The 16075-nt window shown below is 40.0% G+C and overlaps 2 protein-coding genes across 2 annotated transcripts in view; both read right to left on the minus strand.

Moving 5' to 3' along the window:
- The window catches only part of LOC139941957 (conserved oligomeric Golgi complex subunit 1-like), a 48504-nt gene extending 32516 nt beyond the window's left edge, over positions 1–15988 (minus strand). Inside the window, exons 1-19 of the mRNA XM_071938604.1 lie at positions 15954–15988; positions 13250–13337; positions 12296–12340; positions 11259–11325; positions 10834–10937; positions 9776–9842; positions 8167–8352; positions 7860–7901; positions 7290–7376; positions 7116–7152; positions 6361–6465; positions 5928–5984; positions 5714–5785; positions 4746–4933; positions 4320–4424; positions 3572–3813; positions 2140–2331; positions 1421–1522; positions 648–761 (exon numbers count right to left, since the gene is read on the minus strand). Coding sequence (XP_071794705.1) covers positions 648–761; positions 1421–1522; positions 2140–2331; positions 3572–3813; positions 4320–4424; positions 4746–4933; positions 5714–5785; positions 5928–5984; positions 6361–6465; positions 7116–7152; positions 7290–7376; positions 7860–7901; positions 8167–8352; positions 9776–9842; positions 10834–10937; positions 11259–11325; positions 12296–12340; positions 13250–13337; positions 15954–15978 — 1925 coding nt within the window. The 5' untranslated portion in view covers positions 15979–15988. The remainder of the gene's footprint in view (positions 1–647; positions 762–1420; positions 1523–2139; positions 2332–3571; positions 3814–4319; positions 4425–4745; positions 4934–5713; positions 5786–5927; positions 5985–6360; positions 6466–7115; positions 7153–7289; positions 7377–7859; positions 7902–8166; positions 8353–9775; positions 9843–10833; positions 10938–11258; positions 11326–12295; positions 12341–13249; positions 13338–15953) is intronic.
- Positions 1–16075, minus strand: part of LOC139941959 (S-adenosylmethionine-dependent methyltransferase Rv2258c-like) — a 71317-nt gene that overhangs the window by 1819 nt on the left and 53423 nt on the right. The window lies entirely within an intron of this gene.

Raw genomic sequence — 16075 nt, forward strand, 5'->3', positions numbered from 1 at the left:
CTAGATCTTCGTCATTTTGTCTGAGACATAGACCATATAGAGTAGAGACATTCATTCATTCATTCAGTCGATGCGAAGCATTGGATGATGGCCCTCCAACACGTTGGTCCTCATTGCTGTACACAGCTTTTCCCATCGCAGCCCAGAGTCCCGACACAAGGTGTGTGTCCACTTAGGTGGTTTGTGGTCTGCCACGGGAACAGTGACCCTGAGTAGGGACCCATATACCCATAAAAACTGTCGGTACGGTTTTCAGGGGCGAGAGTTATTACTAACGAAAAAGTCTGAAACTTGGATACAAATTCAAAGGTATGTTGAAATGATGGCAGTTCTACTGTTTGGTAACCGTGGGTTATAGATTCCAAGGAGCTTTTTGAAACAGTATCCAAAGCACTAGAGAAGTAGACCAATGAGCAGGATTTCTTTATTTGTAAAAAAAATATTGTCTAATTTTCTTCACCAGGCCGACATAAAAAGTCTGAATTCAGCCAAAAGTTTGAACAATCTCATCCCTGGGTTTTATGTGCCTCATCAAGTCAACAGAAATGAAACATTACTGAATTGGACAGGGCCATCATTCATTTACAATCAGCTCCTGAATCACAAAGCTGCTCACTCTACAAAGTGGCTGGCTTTATTTGTCTTACCTCTGAGGTTCAGGTTTAGCCGGCCTGGATTCAGGCTCGGATATATTAGCAGCCTTCTGTAGATTAGGGCAGAGCTCGGCGATAGCCAAACACAGACGACCCAACAGCAATGCCCTAAATAAGGTAAACAAAGTAGATGGATAAATAACAAGGCTCTGGAAGTTGCTGAAATGCATTCTCGACAAAACACTACCTATTTAAAGGGAAGGTACACGTTTGGTAATTACTCAAAACAAATATTACCTTAAAAACTGACTTGGTAACGAGCATTGGAGAGCTGTTGATAGTATAAAACATTGTGGAAAACGACTCCCTCTGAAGTAGCATAGATTTTGAGAAAGAGATAATTTCTCACTAAACTAATAAAAGACTTCTAGCCAGAAGTCTTTTATTCCTATCTGAAAGCACACAAAGTCCAACAAGGGTGTTTTTTCTCTCATCATTTTCTCGCAACTTCGATGACCAATTGAGCCCAAATTTTCACAGGTTTGTTATTTTATGCATATGTTTAGATACACCAAGTGAGAAGACTGGTCTTTGACAATAACCAAACGTGTACCTTAACCTTAATAAATACACAGATGTTTGTAAAGCAATGTACAATAACAATGTAGCAATAGCTCTAGTTGTTCAGCTAACCTAGAAACCTTTTCACACAACAGTTCAGCTCAGTACAAACAGACCGGACTTGTTCAAGACCATTAACACAAGGACGTAATATAAAGTTAGGCAAAGAGTGGAGACATCCAAAACATTTAAAATACGTGTGTTACCTGTCCACGACATTGGAGCTTTGTTTCAACTGCCCAAGATGAATTGAAGAATCCAACTGAGTTTTAGTCTCCTCTAACTGCTTCTGGAAGAAACTCAACATTCTAGAAAGAAATAATACACAACATTATTAAATAAGTAATGGAACAATCAAGATCTCCAACAAATTATTATTATTAATATTATCATGTTTTTTTTTTTTAATTATCTGTATTGCATCTGATCACTTCAATGGTGCTGACCATCACACACTTCAGTTACACTAAACGCAAAACATGACATCTAAATTCATGTTTATTGTTTTGTGGCAGTTGTAACTGATTTATGAATGTTGTTGGAAGAAGTAATAAATGAGTAACAAATATTTGTAAAATTATGTTGAATTTCGAAGTGGGTACCCAACCGACAAATGGAATTTCTTCTCTAAAAACTTCTTCCGATAAAAGCAGTTTACATTAAAAAATTTTTTTTTTTTTAAATCTCATTTTGATCCTGGGGTCGATTTCACAAAGAGTTAGGACTCAACTTATCTCGAGTTAGGACGAGTTACTTGGATTATTAATCTTAAGGTCTGCATGCTACAGTGCAGGGTTGGGACTCATCCTAAATCCTAAGATTAGTCTTAAGTTAGGAAGAGTTTTGTGAAATCGACGGCAGGTTTTGTAATAGAAATCTGGTGCACTAAAGGTTTTGAGGTAGAAGCCATGGAGGTCCGACTTACCGCTGCAGGCACGATGTACATGAAATCTGCAGGAAGCTGTGTAGAGTACCAGAGTCAGCTAGTTTATCAAACGGCTTAGTCGCTTTCCCCGCCTTGTCGACGTTCAATTGTTTCCCCTGGTCTTGGATTTCAGTGTAGTAGGTCATATCATCTAGGAGTGACTTTAGTTGTCTGTCCAACGCAGAGCAGATACTGAAGAAAAAGTGTCATAAAAAATGGTGTAAGATTCATACACCACAGTTTAAAGGCACTGAACATGTTTGGTAATTGTCAAAGACCAAGGTCTTCTCACTTGTTGGTGTATCCCAACCATGGAGGAAGAAGTCCCAACATAAGCGTAAAATAACAAGCCTGTGAAAACCTGAGCTCAATTGGTCATCGAAGTTGCGAGAAAATGATGAAAGAGAAAACACCCTTGTCGGATGAATTTGTTTGCTTTCAGGTAGGAATAAAAGACTTCTAACTAGAAGTCTTTTAATAATATTTTAGTGAGAAATTACCTCTTTCTCAAAAACTCTATTACTTCAGAGGGAGTCGTTTCCCACAAAGTTTTGTACTATCAATAGCTCCCCAATGCTCGTTACCAAGTCCATTTTGAAGTTAATTTTGTATTTAGTAATTACCAAGCGTGTACCTTCCCTATAAATGGATTCTTGTTTTTCCTTCCACGTCTAAAACTGAGCATTTGTTGTGGTTTCCTGCTCATCCTATTATTGCCACTAGTTGTGCTGTTGGATGTGTAATCCAATAAACACACTTGCATCAGGGATAATCATTGGGTTTTTCTCACACACCGATGGGTGTAAACTTAAGCACTTTATACTCAATACTTTCCCAGAGTCCTGTGACAAAAATTACTTGGTACGCCCATATAAAATAAAGGATTCGAACTGCCTCTAGCTATAGAGCAATCTTGTCTAGTGGTAAAGACATCTGCTCTCGATTGGTAAAGGAGGTGGGTTCGAATCACACCAGAGTGACATGGTTTTTGTTCCGACACTATAGATGATGTGACCTGTGACACCACATTTACAAAAGAGCCACAGAGCCTGGACTTCCTGCAGGCACGATTTGTACACAGCCTAATGGAAGAAGTCAGAAATCTTATATTTTATGGAGATTGCACTGTCTAATTCCTATCAACTAGGGTTAGGGAAAGGGGGCACATCTCAAAACTTGTCTAGCTTTTACTTTCATAATTCTTGGATTTATGTGGAAATTATGACACAAAATGTCAACTTTCTCATATGAACCGTCCAGTATTGTGTTTGCCAGAATACGCAAAGAATGTACAAGGTCACACTCATTGTACTTATTGTAAACAAACTTCATGTGGTCTATATTCAGTAAAGTTAAAGGAAATATCCACAATTGATTTCACTGTGCTGGAGTTTAAGATGTTCACAAAATTTATAAAATTCACAAAATTTACCCCTGTGTTCTTGGAGTGAACGCTCTCGCCTTCAAGTACAACCCTCCTGGCTCAACAACCTCTTTAGTGTGTGCCCCTCTAGCCTTCCAGGCAGCTGGGCTAGGGGTATCACTGGGTGCCTCAGACCATATGTAGGCAGCTACATCCCTATCGGCTGACGCAGTGTCTAGATCATTAAGTGCTTGCTGGGTATGCTTCTGGGTGCTGGTGGACGTCTTGTCTAAGGCATCTTGGATGATGGCCTGTTGGGGTTAAAATGATTTGTTCTAAATCTTAGTTTTTCCAAAACTCAACATACATAAAAAATAATACAAGATTATTATGTTTAATAAACGAGTTGCTTTACTTTTGCCGATGGAGCCTTCTCAGTCTATGGACCCAAACTCAGGATTAATACCATACCAGGGAAGCGACATCTAAGACACATTTAAGACACTTCTGAAAGCCCAATCGTTTCAGGAGGCATACCATCAATGACTTATTTAGTTATTTCTTTAGTGGTTCAGCCCCTTTAAGCAAACCTTTGATTAAGCAGCGTTATAAAACTGGAATGATTGACTGATTGACTGATCTTATCAAAGCCATTATTTCATACCTGGACATCCTTGTACTAAAGCAGCAAAAAATGCAACTGGGCAACCGAAATCAAAGAGAAAATTGGCAAACCACACTTCAATTTGTCAGTGTTTTTAAGCTTTCACATACACTAATATTACACAAAAAATTATGCTTGTTGGAGCACACTTACCTGCACTCTAGTGAGAAACAATGGTCTGATGAATTCACCCCACAATGATAGGTGTCTGTTGACCACACACTGACAGATGACCGACCAACTAACGTCTACATTATCCTGCATAACATAGTAGGGATGAATAAGTTTTATTGTCTCTACTTTAAGTCATTTTAACACTGTGTATCAGTACTTTCCCCCAGAGTCCTGTGAAAAAAATCTACGGGCAAATCACCCAAGTGGGATTCAAAAGGTTGTGGGTTTCGAATTCAACCAGAGTGACTTGCCAGTGGATTTTTTTTCACAGAACTTGGGAAAGTACTGAGTATACAGTGTTTAATACACATCGTTGTATGGGTACAAAGCAAGTTTTTAATCCTTGTCCCCCACTGCTAAAAAATCTGTCCAGGAGAAATATGGTTTGTCTAAAATCTTGCCTACCTCAGTCAGAAGATCACACACAGCGTCTCGTATGGCAGCCAGAGCCTTCATTGATGTTACATGATTGAGTAGTTTGCTAACACCGTTGTGTACATCTTGTATACATGTCTCAATCCATTGCTCTACACTCTGCTGAAGGTAGGATGCAGCTATCGATGAACTGGGGGTGCTGGGCGAGGGTCGGAACTCTGTCGATGGAAAAAAATAAACATTTTAAACTCATGATAGTTTGACTGCTTTAAAGCCATTGGACCCTTTCGGTTCAGAAAAAAAAAAAGTTCACAGATTTACAAATAACTTACAGGGTTTACAGAAGGCAATGGTGAAAGACTTCTCTTAAAATATTACTCCATGAAATGCTCTACTTCTTGAGAAAACATCAAAACAACGAGAATTACGGATTAATTTTAAACACATGTCATGACACGGCGAAACGCGCGGAAACAAGGGTGGGTTTTTCCGTTGTTTTCTCCCGACTCCGATTGAGCCTAAATTTTCACAGGTTTGTTATTTGATATAGAAGTTGTGGTACACAAAGTGTGGGCCTTGGACAACACTATTTACCGAAAGGGTCCAATGGCTTTAAAAGAACTTCTTAAAAAAGTCTTAACAATGGCTAAGGTCGTGGATTCAAATCCTACCCCAGTACTATGTCTGTGCTTCGGAAATAAGGGTAACCCCAAATAATAGTGTTTTAGTTGCTTGCACGTAAAAGGTCCTAAAAACGTTACTGAAGATGTGGGCTTAAAGAGGAGTAACGAGTTGTGAGGAGCAATGAAAGAATAGTAAATTAACTGACTTGGTGCAAGAACAGACCCCAGTAAAAAGATTGGACAAGTTGTAAAAAGTAGGGTTTACATTGGGCACACATTGCTAACAAAGGCAGGGGTGACTGTCAAATTTAGGGACACTCAAAGGTAGACAGTATACTTTCAAGTTAACTAAGGAGTTTAATAATGTGTACTTACTAATGACTGATAGCGGGAGATGTTTTGTGAATGATGCTGTCGCCATCTCACTTTGCAAGATGCCCTTCTTATCTGTTATAAAGAAAGTACAGAGTTGGTAATCATAAATTTGAAAGAAAAAACAATGATGTACTCGTACAAGAAAGCGCTTTCGGAATACAAAATAGATCGTACATGTTCGACCTTGGAACTGAAAGAGTTGACAGCTACTCACTAGAATGCTGATCACTAGTCACCTCCTCCAGAGTCCTCAGTAACAGGTTGCAGTGGTCTGTGGATATAAACATCAAATTCATTGTCAATCAAATTAGTTTTATCATCAAACCAAGAACGCGCTAAATGTGCTGACTCATCCAAAACAAAAAGACTATGGTTCTTGAAACTCAAAGTGGCATACGCTCCAGTAGAACATCAGGACTCTACACCTGACCGTTGGGCATCATATTCAAGTTGCTTCGTTTTATATTAGTGACTCATAATTAAATCAGAGACTTGAACTCAGGAGTACACTACTTTGATGAAGACTACAGCCGCAACCTAAGCATCATTCATAGCCATAGACACAAATAAGGATAAGCCCTAAATTCCAGTGAAACAATAACCAAAGACTTTTATTGAGAACTATGGTGGGCTTGTCTTTCACTTACCTTCTTCTGGCCTGTCTTGCTGGTGGTAGAATACTGCATACATCTGCTTCACTGTCACACATATCAACTCAATAACACTGCATATCTGACCTTTCACACCCATACCTGCCAAGAAAAAGCCAAATTCGTTGTTTTGATCAAACGCTATTGACAGGAATGGTAAATTTCATTATTTTTTTTTTCTATTTTCTTTTATGTGTTTGTTTGAATGATTACACATCCAACAGCACAACAAGCACCATAAACAGGATGAATAGGAAATGAGAAGAAATGTTCAGCTTTGGATGTGGGAGGAAAACCCCAATGGGGAAACCCATGCAATCTGGTAGTGACTGAAAACCCAGTCCACATGCAAGGCTCTGGACTTAGGTGGGATTTGAACAGGGCTCCACACAAACCACTAAGCCAACCTGATTCCACATTTATTAGGCTACATATCCAAGTAACTTAAAGCCATTATACCCTTTCAGTACAGAAAAAAAAAAAAAGTTCACAGATTTACAAATAACATGGGTGGGTTTTCCCGTTATTTTCTCTCGACTCCGATGACCGATTGAGCCTAAATTTTCTCAAGTTTGTTATTTTATATATAAGTTGTGATACACGAAGTGTGGGCCTTGGACAATACTGTTTACCGAAAGGGTCCAGTGGCTTTAAACAACATGTAAACATCTAAAAGCAACTACAAGCCTTCCATTAATTATGAATTTGTCATCTTAGATTTATAGAAAATTAAACAGAGAGTGATCCCTTACCGTGTTGACTTGAATGAAAGCAGTGCTGGACAGCCGCCTAAATGCAAAATATAATAAGTGACATAAGTAACTTTAGGGACATGCTAATGTTGATGTGACAATTACATCGAAGATAAGGAATATTATCTTCCTGGAAAGACTTAATGTCTTCAAATGTGAGTTAAAAACACAAACCTTTCTTGCCAGCAGGAATTCAGAGAACACCTGACGGGGTGAGGTTTCCTCCAGCAGCATGATGGAACAAAGTGCTTCAGCTGTTGCCTAAAGAACCATTCAGAAAAGACATGTTAAGAACTCAAAGTACCTGCCATTTATCTTTTAACTTATTTATTTATTTATTTCCTCAAAACCTCCGAAAAATGGAGAAGATAAAAAGATTTATAAAAATTACATCAAACATACAGTATAAGGGACATAAACACGTAAATAAAGAAACAGGATAACCCTGACACTCTTGGACATCCCCCAGACCATAATGAAAAGTACGCAGTGTTAAACATAGTGTTAGCACTGCAGTACAGACAGATTCAGAAGCCAATATTACTACAAACTTTCCAAGAACAACTTAGGAAAACACATACGCCAAAAAACAGTTAGTTCCCTTATACCATTCAGTATTCCAAAAAGTAATGATAGCTGATGATTCTTGCACGAGTATTAAAAAATTGGAAAACCAGTTCTCCAAGTAGAACATTTTGCAGTCCAAAGTTTAGAGACGTACTTAATTATCGTTTCCTAACTCACCTGATCAGAAACACTGCCGTTTTTCAGCAATTTCCGGCAACTCTGGAAAGTACAACAAATAGAGCAAAGAAGTGAACAGATCAACAATTGAATTGCCTCATTTATCAGTATTTGTGTTTCCTTTCACATTTTGATAATCTATAGCTAGTTTGATATACTGTACACAGCGATGCAAGTCAATTGATTAATGAAACAATCATCGCATGTCATCCTTTATTTTGCCATGTATACTTCAAAAACGCTCCAAAATATAGGAGTCCTACATGGATAATTATAGTGCGCTTGCAGACTACTGAGTTTTACTGACCTGTAGAATACCAGCCTTGAAGTGGCTGATGGCAGCCCACTGACGTGATAACACGGGAAACCATGCAAGAAGTTTAGCAGACTGCTGAGTGTTGCCATCTAGCTGTAGACTGCTCACAATGTGGCAGGACAAGAGGTACAGTTCAGCTGCTTTAAGATGCTCACTGTTTTCAACAGCACTCCAAATCTACAAACGAACATAAATTCTTAAGCTCTCACACTTTATTTGATTTGATTTTTTAACACATCGAGCAGCACAAACAGCCCGAATAACAGGTTGAATAGGACAATGAGGAGAAATGTTCATTGTTCAGTTCTTAGATGTGTGAGGAAAACCCCAAAGGGGAAAACCCATGCAATCAGGTATGGAATGAAAACCCAATCCACATGCAATGCTGTAGTTTTGAGGTGGGATCTGAATGGGGGTTCACAGAGTTGAAAGGCACATATCTCACGACGAGTCGATCACCCACTCAAATACACCTTAATAATTCCAACCATTAATGCATACAAATACGCCTTCTTCCCAAGTTTGGAACAGGCTCCCACCATTTGCTGCCCTACACATAGCTCCATCCATAACCCTAATCCATACACATAGCTCCATCCATACAGGTTTTCCAAACATCAGTCATCCCTGCCATCAGAGCAATGCAGCCTCTGCGGAAGGCACTAAATACTAAACTCCACAGCGGTTCGGCCCATCGGAGAATACCCGAGCGTAACAACCAGGTCCTAGTGGTTAGTCCACTCTTATGTAACAACTCCCCAAACCTGCTGCTACAAATGTACTTGAATAAAGAGGTCTGAAGCAGTGCTTGCATCTTTTAAACATGAAAATATAAACAACCAGGTCCCAGTGGTTAATCCACTCTTATGTAACAACTCCCCAGGCCTGCTGCTACAAATGTACTTTAAAAAATATAGAGGTCTGAAGCAGTACTTGCATCTTTTAAACATGAAAATATAAACAACCAGGTCCCAGTGGTTAGTCCACTCTTATGTAACAACTCCCCAAACCTGCTGCTACAAATGTACTTGAATAAAGAGGTCTGAAGCAGTGCTTGCATCTTTTAAACATGAAAATATAAACAACCCGGTCCCAGTGGTTAGTCCACTCTTATGTAACAACTCCCCAAACCTGCTGCTACAGATGTACTTGAATAAAGAGGTCTGAAGCAGTACTTGCATCTTTTAGACATGAAATCATTAACAACCAGGTCCTAGTGGTTAGTCCACTCTTATGTAACAACTCCCCAAACCTGCTGCGTGGGGGATCGTCGCGAACCGGGCCGGAATGTTCCGAGAGCACACATAAAGTTCCGAACCGCTGTAGAGGTTAGTTTTTAGTGCTTTCCAGCCTCTGCATGGCAACATTGTTCTTTAAATTCATCCCTTCTTTTCCTGCACCTGTAAAAAGTACACCTTTTATCTTTTTCTTTTGGCACCTTATCCATCCGGCTGTTGACGTCACTTTCCCACAACATCCCAGTTCAGCCCGAATGGGGCTGTAGAGAGATTAACAAACCAAGAATCAAGGAAAGAAACCACTGAGCCAACCTGAACCCTTCATTGCCAAGCACCGAGTCATTACCAACGAACATGCTTACCTTTTCTGGCATGTCCATTAGAAGTTTTGTTTGAGAGGCAATCGCATAGAACTCATTTTTGGGCGATCTGTAACAAAATTAGACATAAACTGTTTCAAACAAGTAGAAATTACTAGAGCGGGATAGAAACTTGCAACAATCAAATTAATGTGCCGGCACTCTACCAACTGAGCTATCTAGCCCTAAGGTTGGCGTTTGCCCTAGCTTGTCAATATCTTTGTTAAGGGGTGCCAGTCAGAAGCTATTCACCTGTAACTGATGCACACAGGGATCACAACCTTCTTTACCTGGGAGCAGCTCGAGAGGGATCTATGGTAGTGTTCCTTGCTTTATTCCCAAGCTTGACAAGGGAAGCTGCCGAAACCTTTGTCCATGCTTTCATCACATCCAAGATAGATGCATGCAACTCGATCTTATACGAAATTAACAATACGCAACTCTCTCGCCTTCAACGATTACAGAATATTGCAGCAAAAATCACTTACACCAAGAAAACGGAACACATCACACCAGTGGTAGCCGACTTGCACTAGCTCCCCATCAAACAAAGGGTTAAATATAAACTGTGCCTCATTATTTTCAAGATCTTGCAAGGGGATGCCCCAGCATATTTAAGTGATCTCGTGTAGATATACACCCCAGGACATCGTGGCTTACGATCTACAAAACAAAACTCCTCCAGGAAAAAATGCCAAATCATCGATTGGGGAGAGAGAAGTTTTCAAAGCGCAGCGCCGAGGCTTTGAAACTCCCTCCCGGAAACTGTGAAAGTCTCCAAATCACTCAACATATTCAAGAACAGTTTAAAAACTCATCTTCACAGAGAGGAATTTTGTTTAATTTATTTTGTCTTATCATGTTATGCTTCTTTCATTGCTTAATGGTTGTTCTTTTGTAGAGCAGTGCCGGATACCGGCGCTATAAAAGTGTCCATTATTATTTATTATTGACGAGTTTAGCAGTGCAGTACCGAGTCCTGCAAGCTCACGCAAAACGTCTTCTGGATTTACGTAGTCAATTAACATCAACAAATAATGAAGGCAAATTGTGCTTTGTACCTTTCATCCTTATTAATTCTCGGCGAAGCCAACACTCCTTTGGTCATGTGGGTTTTCTGAAGCTTGCTGCAATATCCTTGCATACCCTGGACAGCTGTTACAATCTGTGATGGAAAAGAGGAGCCAAAAGTAAGGAAAGATGTCTTGAATACAAGCACCAAGATCAATCATAAAAGCCCATTTCAAGGATGAAGATCCCCGCATGGGATATTTTGTTTAGTCTTTGAAAATTACTCTTGTGGAGTTAAAAGTTAGGACATTGACACATTTTTCATTAACAATCAAGGTGGCATTGGTTGGCTAGCGGTTTTCAAAAATTTTGGAAAAGGCAAAAGACTTGATGGTCTATTGCCCTTAGATCTGCATAGTTTGGCATAATTTGCCCTTTAAGATAATAAAGGAGTAGTAGGATTAAGTAGACAAACCTTTTCTGTGCAAGCTTTCATATCAGAGATAGTATCTGCAGCATCGATAAGGTCTCTGTATCTCTCACTGGAAAAAAACACAGAGAAAATGGGGTTTAATAAGGAAGAGTCGGGTTGTCTTAGTGGAATCTTTCCTTGCTGGGGGCAAAAGGTGGATTGGATTTGCAGTCATCCCTCCCTGTCTGTGTGGGTTTTCCCTGGAATAATTCTCTAGGATTTTCCTCTCACACCTAAAACAAAAACTTCCTTCCTCTATTGGGTTCTTGAAAAGTACTGTGAGTAAGTTTGCTTTTCAGAGAGTCCTTGGGTTGACAAACAGAATAAATACAAAAGGAAATGAGTCTCAGAAGTCTGAAAGGCAGGAACATTCACATGGATCGGTACATGGACCAGTTCATTGGACTGCTTCAACTTTACATTGGAACAGTTAAAGGAACACGTTGGCTTGGATCGGTCGTGTTGGTCTTTGAAAAGCGTTCTGTAACCGTTTGTTATAAAATGGATATGGGTAGAAAGATGTTGTAAAAGTAGAATACAATGATCTACACAAATATGCCTTGAAATTGCATGGTTTTCTTTTAACCTCGTCGACTAACACGGTCGGCCATTTGGCCATTTATGGGAGTCAAATTTTTGACTCTCATAAATGGCCGATTGTGTTAGTTCGCGAATTTTGAGTGATACTTGTGTGGATCATTATATTCTACTTTTAAAACATCTTTCTAACCATATGCATTTCATAACAAACTGTTTCAAATGCTTTTTATAAACCAACTCGTCCGATCCAAGGCAACGTGTTCCTTTAAATTCCTAGCGCACTGATTCCTTCATATGGGACTGTTCCTGTGGTGCAGAAAGATTTTGGTGAAGCAGAACATTCTGGCAGTCCCCGTGCTTATTCCTACGGAAATGTTTTTTTGTCCCTAGAGCTCGCTCGCCTTTTGAGAATTTACCGAACAGCTGTAGAATAAATTTGTTCAATGATACTAACTACATCTGGTTTTCGAAACAAACAACATCTTGAGTTCAGAACTTACCCGACCATCTGTCTCAGATCTTCCTTCTTCTTCTCAATCTCAGCTCTGAAATATAGAATAAAAAAGATTAGAAGCGGTAAATCATTGGAGTGTCTTTTTAAATTAATTTTGTTCAATGCAAGTCCCTATTAAACACAGCTAAAAGCCACTATTGGAAAGGGGCTACAAGAAGAAACTATTTGAGAGGAAAATAGTTTAGGCGAACTGAAGGTAGGAATCGATATTCCACATGAAACAGTCTAGATTGTAGGATAGAGGGAAACATGCACCAAGCAAGAAGTTCCAGTGAGATGCAGTGCGTGGAATAAAGCTGTTTAAATGGGTCTGTTTTCTACATCTCAGCAAACCAAGAGTGTATGGGTGAAAAGAAGCAGAAAGCCTGGTTTCACGCTCAAACATTCTAAGGAATTAGGTCAGACACACATGGAAGAGATGGGGTAACCCTGGTGTTTCTGGTTCATATAGCAAGCACCCTTAGTTCAAATATTTCCTCAGGCTTGCGTGATAAAAGGCAGTGGACATTATTGGTAATTGTCAAAGACTAGCCTTCACATTTGGTGTATCTCAACATATGCATAAAATAACAAACCTGTGAAAATTTGAGCTCAATCGGTCATCGAACTTGCGAGATAATAATAAAAAGAAAAAAACACCCTTGTCACACAAAGTTGTGTGCGTTCAGATGCTTGATTTCGAGACCTCAAGTTCTAAATCTGAGGTCTCGAAATCAAATTCGTGGAAAATTACTTCTTTCTCGAAAACTACATCACTTCAGAGGGAGCCGTTTCTCACAATGTTTTATACCATCAACCTCTCCCAATCACTCGTTACCAAGTAAGGTTTTATGCTAATAACTATTTTGAGTTATTACCAATAGTGTCCACTGCCTTTAAGTTCACTTGTGAGGATTCCTTGGTTTCATTACCAGAAATGTATAATAATTATAATAATTACCTTGTGCTACGTTCAACTTTCCGAATCTCCTCGATGGTGTACTTCTCAAACAGTTGCTCCGTGTCCATATCGAGAACACTTGGGCCAGCTACACATCATTTCATAAGAAATAAAACAAAAATACAAATTATCTCAACAAAATAGTAAGTACCGTATTTTCCTGCGGATAAGACGCGTCTTATCTGACTTTTTAGACCCCAAAAACATCGATGCGTCTTATCTTTCGGTGCGCCTTGTCTGCTGACGATTGATTTTTTTTTTATGATCACTGCGTGAAATAAAAAATACCTTCATGTCCAGTTCAAATCAACGATCTTTGTGTGAAGAATCCTTACTCAATAATGCGGTCGAACAAGACTATTCAGACACTGTGACCGTATTTTCGTTCGAACAATGCCGCAATCCCCCAGACGGTCCAATTATTTCAACAATGCTGCAACATGTTTATTCCCCATGACCGTGCTTTCATTCCATTAATGCCGCAATGCATCTAGCTTTCGGCCCAACAGACGTCGGCAGTGTACAAACGTTTTTCTGTGTGGCCGGGTATTCGTTCCGAAAACGATTGATAGTCAATAACTTCATACAAACGTCATTCACCCAACCGCTATTGTGTGGTAAACTTTGAGGGTTTATTTTATTTTATTGCTTCAAAACTTCGGGTAGGAACGGTTGTTAAAATCATGGTTGCCCTTGCATGAAACTTGCCTGTAAAATCAACGATGTCCAAGTTCAGACTCGAAAATCTCTCAAAACGACACAGAAAATTAGCCCCAAAACGCAACCGTTCCAAGGTCTGTAAATTTAATCACGCAACACAAAAGCAGATATCGCCTATAGTCGTTGTTACTGTGAGTGTGACAATAAATACAAGAAACATTGAACGCTAGAGGGCGTTTTGGAACATTGTATTAGCGTGAGGTTAAACGCCCTCTATTGGTAAAAATTACGTGAACCAGCAATAAACGCATTGAGACAAGACTCGACGTGTCTGGGTTAGACTGCGCCCCTGTCTTTATCCGGAAGGTCCCTGCCGCTAGATCCAGTGATTCCCTTTGGATACAATGAACGTGCAGTGATATAGATGCCCAATAGTCACTGCTCTCAAGTCCGCAATGGAATTTGACTGCATACGTTCAGGCTATGTCTGGGCATGCTTGGGATCCGCACAGTCACGTGGGAATTTTGGCGCATTTCCAGGCAGCGCAAATGCGACGGCTTAGCGCAACCCGTCGGCGAACATCGTTCAATACGGTGCCCACATGGTCTCCAACATCTGTTGTGGATTCTCGAGATTGAGCAGCGCAATCCACTGTGTACATGTGCATATTAATGTGCATGCAGCGACATCCCGGCCGGAGGATACATTACTACACCCACACGCTACGTCCGTCTGTCGTTGCAATGTATCTGTAATCAGCAAAGATCCTCGTAGTTTGTGGGGACGTCGGATGTGTCCAGGGAGGCATTGTGTTCATGTTGCAAATAAAATTAACTTCAGACAGTGCGTGGACCATGGTTTCTGCCCGCTGATTGGGCCGAACTTTATGTTATTTACAATATACAGCGTTGGCTGATTTGATAAAGGTTGGTATACGTAGGTTCTCAAAGGCAACAAATTACGTCTTTGTGTCAATGTACCGACACCGGGTGGCGCCAGGTGTTCTTTTGTTTGCGGTTAAACGTGCGCCTTGTGCGGCGGTGCGCCTTGTCTGCTGACGTTTGAAATTTTTGTTGTCATTTTAGCGTCCTGCGCCTTGTCCGCCGAGCGTCTTATCCGCAGGAAAATACGGTACAAATTTTGGGGGCAAATTTTACGACCTCGCCACCAATTTCTGTTTTTTTTTTTTTTTTTGCACCCGAGGATGTATTATCCAATATTTGTTATGAAATAACACTCTCTATGTACATTACTCATACAATACAATGTTTGCAGTTTCTTTTACTAATTTTACTTCAGCAGCCACATCCAACAACAGTGCAAGCGCCAATTTTATTAACAGGGTGGATAAATACATTAAATTACATTTAGGTTAGTTATCACACAAGTGCGAGTGGAAATACAGAAAAATATCCATTAGCACTTCTGCATCCATTCCCGTACGGCCTCCTTGGATATGGGACAAAGATGCGCTGCAGTGCCAGTGTATCGGCGTCGGCAGACAGCCTGTTTTCAATTCAAATCAAGGTGTCCCTATAACATATTTAAAAAATTTAGGCAAATCTTTACTTTCGTCTTTACCTGACCTCTCTGTGCGGGATGTAAGTAAACTAGATGTCAAAATATCAAAAAAAGGAGTACAGCGCCCCAGTCACTGGGTCTAGGTCTAAATAAGTAAACAGTCCCTAGATAACAATTTTGACGTTTAACTTGCCAAGCAAAGAGTCTCCTCTGGCTTTGGACCGAGTTGGCTTCGGACCGAGATTAAAATGAACTAAGGTGACACGCCCCCCACCCCACCCCCCTTCCCAATGAACCGTTCCAACACACACAAACTCGCCCCGGCGGCCGGCCGCCAGCCGCCGGTCCCGGTACACACAGGTCAAACTTCCACCGTTTATGCCTAAATATGAAGCTTTAATCTATAATAACTTATCGTAACATTTGATTAGCCTTCATCATATAACGCAACAGTATCACCCTACAAAAATTGAAGACAGAAATCGGTAGTTTTCAAGTTGTTTTCAGTTACTTTTCACTTACTTTTCTTCCGTAGTTTATCGGCCATGTTGGCAGAATGATGCATTCTGGGATTTGTATATGACTCTTTCAGAAATTGTTGCTTAAGATTTTGTGTTGAAATACCTTTAAAATAAAATCTGAAG

The sequence above is a fragment of the Asterias amurensis genome, chromosome 9, assembly GCF_032118995.1.
Source record: "Asterias amurensis chromosome 9, ASM3211899v1".
In the NCBI taxonomy this organism is placed as follows: domain Eukaryota; kingdom Metazoa; phylum Echinodermata; class Asteroidea; order Forcipulatida; family Asteriidae; genus Asterias; species Asterias amurensis.